Raw genomic sequence first — 13,024 nt, 5'->3', positions numbered from 1 at the left:
TCCTAATTTGTATAAAGATACAGCTCCACAGTTTCCATTATGTAAAATGTTTCCAATAATCCACTGGCTTCTCCAAAATAGAAACTATAATAATACACCACACTTAAAACAATATGTGAGGGTTTTTTAAATGCTGCTAAAAATGAAGAGATTTTGCTGATAATATTTGGTTATTTATTTGTGTAATATTTTAAGTTATGACCTGAGATATTTAAGCTATGTATCATTACAATTTGTGTGTGTGTGTGTGTGTGTGTGTCTTCATTTTCTGCTAGAGTTTCTTACATACAGAACAAACATGGCTTACACACAATTTCTAGGCCCAGAATTAAGCTACATTAATTCTGATGGTTATGACCTGCCCACTGGTCTGCTCACCTGAAGTTAGAGGAAGGACCCTTTGCTCACAGTTTTGATCATGTGAATGTACATTATTTCATTTTTTCAATAAAAACTCAGTCTAGGGAATCTGCCCAGGGGCACCAATGAAAACCTTAGCAGGCCCTGGGTTAGCAACTCCTGTTATGATTTAATGAACTCTTGACACTGCACTGTTAACATCAATCCTTAGTCTTCCTAGAAATAATTTTATGGAGCAAAATGTGCAGTTACCTTCTAGGAGATTTCTGTGAATGAGCGTGTGATGTGGTCACCTTGTGTATTTTTCCTGGTACTGAGGAATGCTCCTTGTTGTTATTAGACAGCAAGATTATCAGAGAGTATGTTTGTATAATCAGTATTGTGTGATTTCCACAATCAGGACATAGCAGACTTCTGTTGTTCAGAGCAGTTGTCCCTCTAGTTTTGTGTTATACCATGTTCTCCCTAGTATTCTCTCAAAACTGAATATCTGTCCACTGGTCCAAACAGCTTAGCAAACCCTGAGTCATATCATTTGTTTTAGAAGTTTACTCTTTCTGCAGTATGAAGAGCTGATGGAAGCATTCAAAAACCTACATAAAGAATGTGAACAGCTGAAGACATCTGGTTTCTCAACTGCAGAAATACGAAGGGTAACAAAGAGGGAGACATTGCATATACTGTATATTTTTAGCTGTGCTTTTGATTTTTAGATCAACTATTGTAGCAGCCACTATTTTGATTAAATTGATTGTATTGATCTTTTAGCATGGCACCCTGTGCTTTGGAATTCACCGTTTGTTACCATTAGGCAGACACACTCACTATATTATTTAAACACCTGATGAAAACTTTTTTTGTTTCACAAGCCTATCCAGACACTTAGCCTTTGTTTTTGAATTTTGTTGATTTTATTTTGAGTAAATGGCCTATTATACATTTTCTAAATAAAATAAATGCATAATTTAGCCTTACAAGTATGTCTACAAATGTTGCTACCTGCAGAAGAGGATGGTTGATTTTTAGTGAGACTCGGTAAAATATAAGTGATACAGCAGCTGTCACTTGTCTTTCTCCCATTAGGGCTTACTACTAAGAGCATTTCTTAAGTCTTCGCTGTCACAGGTAGCTCATTCAAGAGGTTCAACTACTTTTCACCGAAACTGCTAACCTAGCCTCGTCTAACCCCCTGTAAATGCTCTTGAAAAACATCATTTGAAAGGCAATATATACATGGATTAATAAATAAAATGTAGCTAACCAGAAAAGCATCCAAAGGGTCACCTTATGTTCAAAGCAAATTTTATTTCTAGCCCATCTGCCCACTCATAACTTTGTTACTTTATCTGCCCCAAAAGACATTGGTTTTTTTAAGGGTACTGAGATTCTATGTATTGAATGACTTGAGGCAGTTTGATCTTTTTTCTTCTTTGAAGCACTAACAAACTCTATAGGATCTGAAGAGTACCTCTTTGAATATGTTGATTTGACTTTGATTAACCTGTACAAAACTAAGAGGTAATATAATTAAAATCCCGAGCATAAGTGATTCAGTTACATGAATATTATGATAGAGTCTTCTCTTAGTTCCAGGTGTGTAGAAAAATAACTGATTCTGGTGTGTGTCATATTTTTTCTGTGTTGACGCTTTCTAGGATATCACTGCTATGGAAGAGGAGAAGGATCAGCTGATGAAGAGAGTAGAGCGTCTTAAGAAGCGGGTAAGTGAGAGCAGCAAAGCTGTGGCATTTGGATGTCATCATCCTTGGCTTGCAAGTTGGACTGGGGAATGCAAACAAGGATTAAGACTAACATGTTGCACGCCTTGGGAAGGAATCAAATGGCTAAGGGAGGAAAGAGAATCTTCCCCTCAGGCAGCAGTCCAAGACTTTTAAAGGCCTCGAGTCCAACACTTCAGTGTGAGCTCCAAGAAGTGTTGCGTATGGGGAGGAAGTTTGGTGTGAATCTGTGAGACACCTGATCACCCTAATTGATTTCTCAGCTATGTAGCAGTTAACTTGCTTTGCTTATCCTTTTACCGTAGGTGGAGACAGTGCAGAATCATCAGCGGATGCTTGAAATGGCAAGGCAGCTTCGAGTGGAGAAGGAGAGGGAGGAATCTCTCTCCCAGCAGAAGCAAGAACAGAAAAATCAGGTACCTGTGCAAAAGCATGCCACTTAAATTCAAGGGTGGTTTTTTCCAATAAAATAAAACCTAACTAATTTTTGTAAACGGACGCAGGTGGCGCTGTGGGTTAAAGCCTCAGCGCCTAGGGCTTGCCGATCGAAAGGTCGGCGGTTCGAATCCCTGCGGCGGGGTGCGCTCCCGCTGCTCGGTCCCAGCGCCTGCCAACCTAGCAGTTCGAAAGCACCTCCGGGTGCAAGTAGATAAATAGGGACCGCTTACCAGCGGGAAGGTAAACGGCGTTTCCGTGTGCGGCTCTGGCTCGCCAGAGCAGCGATGTCACGCTGGCCACGTGACCCGGAAGTGTCTCCGGACAGCGCTGGCCCCTGGCCTCTTAAGTGAGATGGGCGCACAACCCCAGAGTCTGTCAAGACTGGCCCGTACGGGCAGGGGTACCTTTACCTTTACCTTAATTTTTGTAAATAAAATTGCATTTGGCTTTTTTTAAAAATGCCAATATTTTCACTGGATGATGACACTCCTCATTTACAGAAGTTTAAAATCTAGTCTTGGTATGAATTTCTATTTAGATTACAGAGAAATTGGGGGTGTCATGGCTGTAAATCCATGTATGCTTCTGGATACCAGATGCTGGGGACAAAAATCAGGGAAGATTATTGCTTTGATGTCACTGCTTGTGAGCTTCCAGAGTTATCTAGCTGGTCATAGTCTGAAAACAGGATGCTGGGCTAGATGGACAAGTTTCTATAATGGTCTTCAAAATTTAACTCTTTGGTGCAGTGATAATTGGAACGTGATACATTCATCTGATGGTGGTGTGGTCATCTGTTGACCTTTCCAATAGACATTTCTAGCTGCATTCTTGGCCAATGTGGGTCAAAGATTTACCAGGCCCACCAAGCAATTCCTGCTCTTGGTTTGCTCAATGGTACAGCTGGTTGTAGCACTGTCTTGCCAGATCTGCCATCATAATGCTTTCTAATTACTTCCTTTTAAAGGCTGAGGGAAGGGGGTATATTGTGTGTATTCCCAGCCTATTCAGTAGGGTTTGCATAGATGTTTCCTCCCTTTTTGCAAATTGCTATTGTGTATTTTGTGTACGTTTCCAAAGATTAAGCTTATTAATAGACCTGTGCATATTTTCTAAGCTTTTTCATGCAGAGCAGAGGCTGCAAAGAGTCCAACTCCAGCTAAAGGATATGCGTCATGCAGCAGTAGATTCAAAGCCAGAAAGTAAGTAGGAGTTCTAAAATGTTTTTCCCCTCCTTGTCTACTGCCAAAAACCTAGGATGGACTTTTTAAAAGTCAAGAAAGATAAAATTTATACCCTCCTGAGTTTACATTTTCATATTAAAGGTTTGGCTTGATGTAAGTGTACAGATTTTTGAAGATCTGAATATTGCAGGTAAGATCTGAACATGACTATATTCATGACTGATGAGCTTTTCATTGCTGCTGTTAATAATTTTATGCTAACATTTTGATCCTCACTTTATAAATGAAGCCAAAATGTGGGCAACTATATCTGTTTTTAATGTGTGACATTTTAATGTATTTTTAATCTTTGTTGGAAGCCGCCCAGAGTAGCTGGGGAGGCCCAGCCAGATGGGCGGGGTACAAATAATAACTTCTTATTCTTATTATTATTATTGTTGTTGTTGTTGTTGTTATTGTTATTATATGTTGGGTAACTATACCTGTTCATATTTGTCTGTTTTTACTCTGGTCTCTGCCTTTCCAGAGTGGCAAAAACATAATAGTGCCATGTACTTTGATGGCTCTGCTATAGAGGGAGGGATGGGACAACAGGGGCCTCTCCATTGGCTCTGCTCGGAGTCAACTGCCTCCCCTACCCAAACTGTTTATGTTTAAGTCAGTCATTAATAAGGACTTTGTAATTTTAAGGATTGGTGCATGAGATTGCTTGTTTTTCCTCCTCTGTCCCCATACATTTTCCCTTTTATGTCATGTGTTTTAAAATGTTAACTTGTGGGCTGTATCTTTCTTGTATCTATTATTGTTTTAATTGCTCTTATGCAAGTTGCTCTGGGAACATTTTCGATGGAGGGGGAGTGGAATACTTCCAGTAAAATAAATAACTGAATTGTAATAAGCAGCTAGAAAATACCAGATATAATCTCTGGCATTATAAGGGATGGTGAGACTTTTGTATTTCTATATATACTTATCTTTGTTAACTCCCAGAAGCATAGCTGTCAACCTTCCCTTTTTTTTTGTGGGAAATTCCCTTATTTCAGCGCTGTTTCCTGCTGCTTCCCACTGCTCTCCCGGATTGTTAGATATCCCATAGACTGTCCCTGGGACAGGTGAGGCTGCTGATCCCTTATTTTCGAGGCTGCTGATCCCTTATTTTCAAATCTGAAAGTTGACAGCTATGCCCAGAAGGACCCTATTCTGTAGTGGTTCCTTGCAGAGCCACTGTGAAGCACTGAAGAAGATGTAATGTAGCCAGAACTTCCCACTATTTCTCCTGGCCAACAAGGCCCTTGAGGTGTAGAGAGGCCAGTGTAAGAGAATACATCTGTTTTTTTGAATGAGTGGGTGCCAAAGTGTATTGTGCAGGATACAATTTATGTTTAAGGCTAGTTGGTCCTGCAGGTAGGACTTCAGTTTCAATCAGTAAGCCCTCTTTGACCACAGCTATATCAGACTGCCTGCTTATCCTTATCAATGTCTGTCTGAGAGTTGAAGATTTAGTATTTTCATCCTCAACTAATTCTGCTCACTTTCCCCCTTCCCTATCGGATTATTGTATTTTTTATGCAGGAGCAAGAGGAGGACACTCTAATTTTTGCTCTTGACTGAGCACTCACATTGAAATGCCATGTAAATTCCTAGCCAGTACCACTTTGATCACATTTTTGTTGTTTCATAGTAAGCGAGAGAGAGGTTTATTTTAAGGAGAAGCTTTAAGTCCTAGTTTTCAGGCACTCCTCCTGATGACATCAGTGTGCAATTAATAAGAGAAGCCTAAAGCCCTGCCAGAACATTTTGCCATTAAGAGTTATTAGTAGCTTTAAAAAAACAAAAAACAAAACCCAACAACTTCAAGTACATCAGCTGAAAGATGACGTATTGTACGATTTTAAAAGTTAAGTACTGAGTGCCATCTGTTCCTCCTCGGTTTATATGAGGCCTGCCATCCTCTGCATAGTTTCTCAACTGTAAGTTGTGCTGAGATAAATGGGTCTTTCCTGCAAGTAATTGATGATAAAAATGTACTGTCATTAAGTTGAATACCAGTTGGTTATGATCCACCTAAAGTTAAGCATTTTAAACTCTCATTGACTTCTGAATGCTGTGAGGTGGTTTCTGGTTAGTGTGACTGGCCTGCTGTCGAGGCCCTGATCTCACAGTGGAGTGGTGAGATAGAACGAGCCACACACATGACTGCTCTTAAATGATTGCTGCCAGGCATTGTGGAGTCCAAATGGCAATCTTGTTTTTCTGGGGGAGCTCTGGGCGATGAAACAGGCAGGAGGACAGCTGGAGTAAAACTAGTGTAAGTCTCAGGGTAGCAACAACTGAACACAAATGAGAACACAGAATTGACCCTTCCATATAGTGTTGATGGCAGCAAAGACAACTTCTTGGTCATTGAAGAAATGTAGCATGCAGGAAAGGGTCAGCTCTTCCTGGAGGTATAGTCGGCACTGACTGATAGATCAGGTGGTGGTGGCCAGCTGAAAGGGGAGGGAATCTCCCTCCAATTGTCAGCCTTGGCTCTACCTCTAGTGAGACTTGGAATCCCACCTTTGCCTCCTGGCATGCAGTTCTGCCTAAGTTCCATTTGAAATTAAAGACCTTTCAGTGCATTTCATACATTTTGGATTGCCCCCCCCCCCCCCGAGCTATGTTATAACTCCTTTACCGCTAACTTAGTGTTGTGCTGTTGTTGGCAGTAGGGTTTGCACACAAATTAAAAACACTGCTAGACTCTGGATCTCAGAAGACAAGTGTGTCTTGAGCTCCGCTGCTTGCAATTTTGTTTGAAGGTATGCATTTAGCCCGTGTATTGGGAAAGCCGCTGAAATTTCTAGCTGGGGCAAGTTCATTAGTCAGGTCTAGTCAGGTAAGTTTTCTATTTCCCCATGTCTGAACAAGCCACTAATTCACTCTTCCGGAACCTCTCTTATAACCATAAAAAATTTGAACGGAAAACATGATGAATCACTATTAACAGCTTTTCACATATGTCACTGGCAAAAATGGAACTCAAATAAGCTTAAGGCCCTGAGCCAAGCACACTATACAGCTTTCGTGCATACGGAGTCTAAAAGAAAATGTTTTTTTAGAAAAATAAAAAGCTTCTGAAGTGGATAATGGAAAGACCTAAAGTGCTCTCTATTATTTTCCCTTTGGCTTGAGAGTTTGTGAAAGGCAATGTTTTCAGAAAAAGTTCAATTAAGCTGCCAAAATGAGAGAGAGAGAAAAAGAACTAGGTAATTCCTTTCCCTATGTGACTAATTCCACAGAGTTTGAGAACATTTTACTCTATGTGAAACATCCAAAGTAGCCTAGGCATCTGTTGTTCTTTGTGTTCACTTAACCAGTTAGTTTTCACGTTTTACCTTGTGTCTCTGGTTTCTGGCATCAGTGGAAGCTTTAGAACAACCTTCTTCAACCTGGTACCCTCTGGATGTTTTGGACAACTACCTTGAGCCCCAGTTGTAATCCAAAATATCCAGAGGGTACCAGGTTGAAAAAGGCTGCTTCAGAGCAGACATATCAGTGTTTACTGTAGAAGCCTTTTAAAAAAAGAGATGTTTCTAATAGTATGTTGTATATATTCTGCACTCTAATATCTGTTGGAGAGATCTGTTGTAACCATATCTCATGTTTTACTTATATGAACGTTACAAATGCCTTTTTTTTAATTCATTCATCTCCCCACCTTCATTACATTTATATTCACTTTTCTATTTGAAATTGTATCGTCATTAAAATACTGAAAGGCTAAAACACAGCAGCTATGAGCCAATTCAGCATAAAGGGGAACAATATTTAAAACAATGACCAGGAGTTACAATTAATCCACCAACAGCTATCGAAAGGAATGCTAATAAAATTGATGTCCTTTGCTTGCTGGAAAAGATTGAGCTAAGCAAACATCACTTGGAAGCATATTCCATAAACTTAATGCCACAAAAGAGAATGCTCTGTGTGTGTGTGTGTGTGTGTGTGTGTGTTTTCTCACTTGGCAAGTTAACACTTTCCCCCTGCCTGTGAAAGCACACCTTTAACCAGCTTTAAAACAGGAAATTTGCAAAAGACCACTGCTTTAAGGCAAGCTCCTTTTATATTTATTGTTCAAAATATGCTTTGGAAAGTTGTTTGTTCTCTATGCATTTGGACACCTCTTAAGATATTGTAACCAAATTTTGCCTGCTTGTCCCTGAGATCAAGGAGCAGGGTTTTCTTTTCTATGTTGGATACAATTGGATGCCATTTTGAATTCAAGATGGCAGCCTGAACCTTCAAAAATGGACTGATGTTGGGGGTTCTTAACATCCCTGAGCAATCCTGGGTACACAGCTGCTAGTTTAAAATATTTCTGTGCTGCCCTTCAGTTTACCAAAACTCCCATGTGGTCTGACCAGCATCATCAAAACAATATTATGTCTGTTTTTAGAAGCAGAGAACAGTCTGTGCTCAAATTGAGAATCATCTTTGCACATTTAGAATATTCCTAACATAGAAAAGAATACCAATTGGCTATTCCAGAACTTAGGCATCCAATAAGCTTAAGATTAGAGCATGAATGAGGGAGATTGTACATTGAGCTATCTGAGTATAGTATTCCCAGGAATGACACCAATTTCAATTTAATGAACTTTTGCATGAGAGTCTGTATGTGACAGCCCAATTTGTAGCCTGATTCTCAAGATCTTCCATCCACACAAGCCTGGGTGATGTTAGTGGAACTTGAGTTGTCAGTTGTCAGGGCTCCCATCCCAAATGCTATGACAGAGGCTGTTATGTGCAAGTAAGAAAGCTTTATTCAAGGGCTTACAATGATACAGGTCAGGTTACAGGTACATATGTGGTTAGGGAGTTCGAGAACACCAGCAGGAGTCCAAGAATGGACAAGCAGCCGTGGCCCTCCACCAGCTTTTAAAGCTGAGAGGTGGTGCACTCACGAGATTCTCTCTATGAGAGTGGGGGCACTTGGAAGCAAGTGCTTTTGTGAGGGGCATGGGTCTATTTCCAACAGTGAAGGTGGCTCCAAGTTCCTGGTGATGGGACAGAGGTCAGTCTCTCTGGCGGCTGCTGCTGCTGCTGCTGCTGCTGCTCAGCTTCCCTCCCTTGCCTAGTCCTCCCGTGCTGCAAGGGAACCATCCCACTGTGTGGATGGGACAAGACAGGGAGCCAACAGGACTGCCTCTGTTTCCCCAGCTCTGAAGGCAAAGGAATGGGAGCCCTCTTAGGACAGCACCCTCCTCCTGCTCGCCTTCCTCACCTGTCACTCCCAGCCCCATGCCAGACGGTATTGAGGGGTTCACAACAGCAGTATGCCTTGAGGACCATACCTATACTCAGTATTGCCAGTGAACCTGAACATTGTAGCCCTGTTCTGAATAGATTCCTGGTAGGATTGCTCCAACCTTTTCCCTGTGACATGCCTGCTCCACCCCGTCTGCATTTCATACATTCAGCTTAGCCTTTGCATAGTGGTTTACACATAGAGAGCACCTACGTGACTGATGTATACACCGTAAAATCTTGGACATTCTCATCATAATCCTTTTCTTCTGGATTTTGAGCTGGCGTGACGTACTTGATTAAGGTATTACAGCATTTCTCAACTACAATGAGAAGGAGTGACCTACTGTTAAAACCTAAAATATAACCCTTCATACCACCCCTGCAAATATTAAGAAATTCATAACCAAATCACAAGGTGGCAAGAATTCAGGCCTGCCTGGAAGAGAGGATTTGTATAGCTTACAAAGTTATATGCTACTAGGTTGTGTTTTCATCCATATACAGTGTAAATTGCAGCTCAGGAGACTCCTTGTTTGCAGCAGTGTTGCATCCTTTTCTGTTGCCTGGGACATGTGTGTGTGCCAGGCAGGGGCAGAGCACAGAGGGTCAATAGAACCTCCTGTGCCAGGCCAGCCAACGCTGCCAAGTGCATGCACACAGGGTGCAAAGGGCTCATGGAGCCCACACATCCACTCAGCCCTGGCCACTGGAGCCAAACAGGCTGTGTTGTTCTTCTTCTGCCTGCCCGTGCAGGGAGGAGCCCGGCCAGCCAATGTACCACTTGTTGTGCAAATCCCCCCAGAGGGCATGGGGCACTGCAGCCAGGCCAGGCTGAGACCCAGAGACCTCCGGTGTCAGGCAGAATGGGATGGGGATCCTTGCATGGGGGCACCTAGCACGTGCCCCCTAAAAATTGTGCGCCTGAGGCTATGGCACCCCTTCCTCCCACTATGCCCCTGCTTGTTTGTTGGTACAGAAATAAATGTATTTGACTGTTAAATACTTTTGCTTAAATTACAGCTATTACAGCATGAGACCAAACTGACCTTCTCATTACTTTGTTTAGGTATGTGTTCATATTGTTCGTTTTGGTTTTCCAGGCTTAATGAAGAGACTGGAAGAGGAGACAAAGTTCAATACATATTTGGTCTCTGAAAAATTTCCTAGAGAACTGGAAGTAAAGAAACAGTCGCTGTACTTCTTGCAGAAAGTAGTTGCAGAGCCAGCAATGGGCCAGTCTGATCTCAGCGAACTTGAAACCAAAGTATGTTGACAGGGAGAAAGTTCAGTTCCCATGTTTAAGGGCTCAAAAACATCTGACGAATTCATTTTAAAAGCAGCTGTTTCTTTGTGCATCTTACTCGCTCCATTCTTCTGGTGGTTGGTCTATAACCGCGATCTCCAACTCCCAAGAGTCTGCGATCTACTCCCACTCTAAAAACACTGGCAGTGATCTACCCATTGGATTGATCAAAGTTGTTGAGCTTTTTGGGGGGAGGAAGATTGGTATATAACATGGGACACCTGTTTGCACTCTGCTGGCTGCTGGGTTGTAAGAGACGAGAGCACTTGGAACCCTGTTCACTGCAGGAGTTCCCACCATGAACATTTGAAGGTTATTGTGTCATAGTAGTTGGGGGGAGGGCAGCATGTAAATAACCTGTATTACTGGCATCTTTAATAAGAGAGCATTATAGTACTGCATGCCCCATCTGAGGCAAACAGATTATGTTTTGAAAGTGGGCTGAATGTATTTGAACCATAATGTCAAAACGTATGTGACCAGACTCAGCGTGTTTTCTGCTGGCCTGTTGTCAGATTTTTGGTATCCCTCACTACATCCATCAATATTTTAACTTGTTCTCTGCTTTAAATCATAAGGAAATTATTTTAACTTTTTTCAAGAAACTCCAAGGTGCTCACTAAAATACACATACAGATTATTACTCAAAGCTAATTAGGAAATTATATTACTCATTTTGCATTTCAAAAGGTTATTTCTTCACAGCCTTATGTGTTAGAGTTATGTCCTCTCAGGGCTTGCAGGAAAATGGAGAAATAGGCTCCATATATTTCTGCAATATTTTGAATGCTGAGTGTGATTGGCATTCACATTGAAGTAATAACGTACACGGTCTTTTTTGTTTTGTTTTAGATACTAACATTATGACTAATTTGGCATAAAATTTAGCATAGCAATTTTCCTTCTTATTGAAGCATTTGAAATGTTGAAACCTAGAGCTTGTTAAGGCTTGATAATTGACTGCAATACCTCGGGTTAAGAACTTAATTCGTTCTGGAGGTCTGTTCTTAACCTGAAACTTTCTTAACCTGAAGCACCACTTTAGCTAATCGGGCCTCCTGCTGCCGCCACCGCGCGATTTCTGTTCTCATTCCGAAGCAAAGTTCTTAACCCGATGTACTATTTCTAGGTTAGCAGAGTCTGTAACCTGAAGTGTCTGTAACCCGAGGTACCACTGTACCGTTTCTTCTGTGTTTGGGGGAAATCTAAGAATAGGTAAAAGAGAATAAATGATCTTGAATAAGCTCCAGATATGCTCTGACATTGATCAGAGATGTAGTAAGGGAGCTAGGAAGCACATAGACACAACCCAAATTGGCCCTGTGAGTGAACAAATCCTTCTCTTTTTTTATTAGGTTCACTGGAATTTCCCTTCCTTTTGCAGGTGTGCTGAACTTGTGGTGTGAAACAGCATAACTGCTCAAAAATTTTAAAAAGTAGTGAATTCAGTATTCTGATAAAGTTTTTGAGGTTTTCAGAGAATCATTAGACAATTATAAAACATCCATAACGTTGCTGTTAAGGCTTCAGTTATGAGCTAAACTGATAGCCTCAAAACATCAAAACTGAGTTGGGATTAATTGCTATTCAAGCTATTTTTGTTGGTTGCAAAAAACTCAATACTTTCAGTGGGACTTACAGCACAATCCTACATTCAACTAAGTTCAAGGGGGCTTACTCCCTGGCAAGTGGAGAGAGGACTATCGCCTTAAGTCACAACTAAGTCTGACTAGATTGGAATCCACATCATTCGGTGTTCCTCAAACTATCAAATATATTTTAAAAATATAAATTAGACTTTGAAATCTAAAAATAGAGTCCACCTTTTCGTACCTCATTTTTAAAAGGCTGAAATTGAATATGCACCACAATCAGAGATTTTGTGAACATCAAGGCACTCAAAAAGTTCCTGCATTTGTGCGCTTACATATCGGTCTGCTCCCTCCACCTCTCGCAAGGGGGGGGGCAGGCAGAGATCTGTGTGTTTGTGTTCCTTCCTCCAATTGCACACCTTCAATAATAGATCAGTTTTGCACCCACACAAGGTGAGACTGGCTGTGCCTTGATCTCCCTCTATCAATATCCATTCATTGGACTTTGGCTTACCCCAAGTTTGGGAAACCCTGATCTAGGGCATCCCATATACCAGAGTGCTTAGTTGCTTAATCATTCCACATTTTTTAAATAGGTATTTTAAATTATTTTTTCATTAATAACAGTCCAATGCAGACCACATTAATACAATACCAAATCATAATACAATCAAAAGAGCCATTTATTCAGTTCCGAATTAAACATTTTTGGATGACTTTGCGTTTTCAGTTTATCAGGAGTTGATTTTATTCCTTGGTCCTGCTCCAATTCTCTTAATTAGTCCAAATACAACAGTTCCAATCTTAATCCTTTATTTTAGCAGCCGCTGATGTGATGACTTTCATTCATACAGTATTTAACAAATCCATATCCATTTACTTGCAAAGGGAATTTATCTCCTGTAACTTTCTGTGTGAAATATTTGTTTACATTTGTCCTTTCCTTCATGTTGTAATCAATCAGTCCTCTTCAACATTACTCCTCCTTCAAGGACTCAATTATCATTACGCCACAGCTTCTCCATTTTGCTTTTTCAAAACTGAAAGTATTCCGGTGTCCAGCCGTGACTCCTGGCAGACTTCCAGCATTATCTTCTTTGATCCTTTCTGATTGTC

The 13,024-nt window shown here is 41.0% G+C and overlaps 1 protein-coding gene across 2 annotated transcripts in view; it reads left to right on the top strand.

Moving 5' to 3' along the window:
* Window positions 1–13,024, top strand: part of IFT81 (intraflagellar transport 81) — a 49,450-nt gene that overhangs the window by 7,843 nt on the left and 28,583 nt on the right. For both annotated transcript variants that reach the window (XM_079957767.1, XM_079957768.1), the window contains exons 5-9: window positions 924–1,013; window positions 2,016–2,081; window positions 2,405–2,515; window positions 3,655–3,739; window positions 10,114–10,277. In XM_079957767.1, coding sequence (XP_079813893.1) covers window positions 924–1,013; window positions 2,016–2,081; window positions 2,405–2,515; window positions 3,655–3,739; window positions 10,114–10,277 — 516 coding nt within the window. The remainder of the gene's footprint in view (window positions 1–923; window positions 1,014–2,015; window positions 2,082–2,404; window positions 2,516–3,654; window positions 3,740–10,113; window positions 10,278–13,024) is intronic.

Source organism: Podarcis cretensis, assembly GCF_951804945.1.
Source record: "Podarcis cretensis genome assembly, chromosome: 16".
NCBI lineage: Eukaryota > Metazoa > Chordata > Lepidosauria > Squamata > Lacertidae > Podarcis > Podarcis cretensis.
The sequence above is the reverse complement of the archived record's forward strand: the minus strand, read 5'-3'. Positions and strand labels throughout refer to the sequence as shown.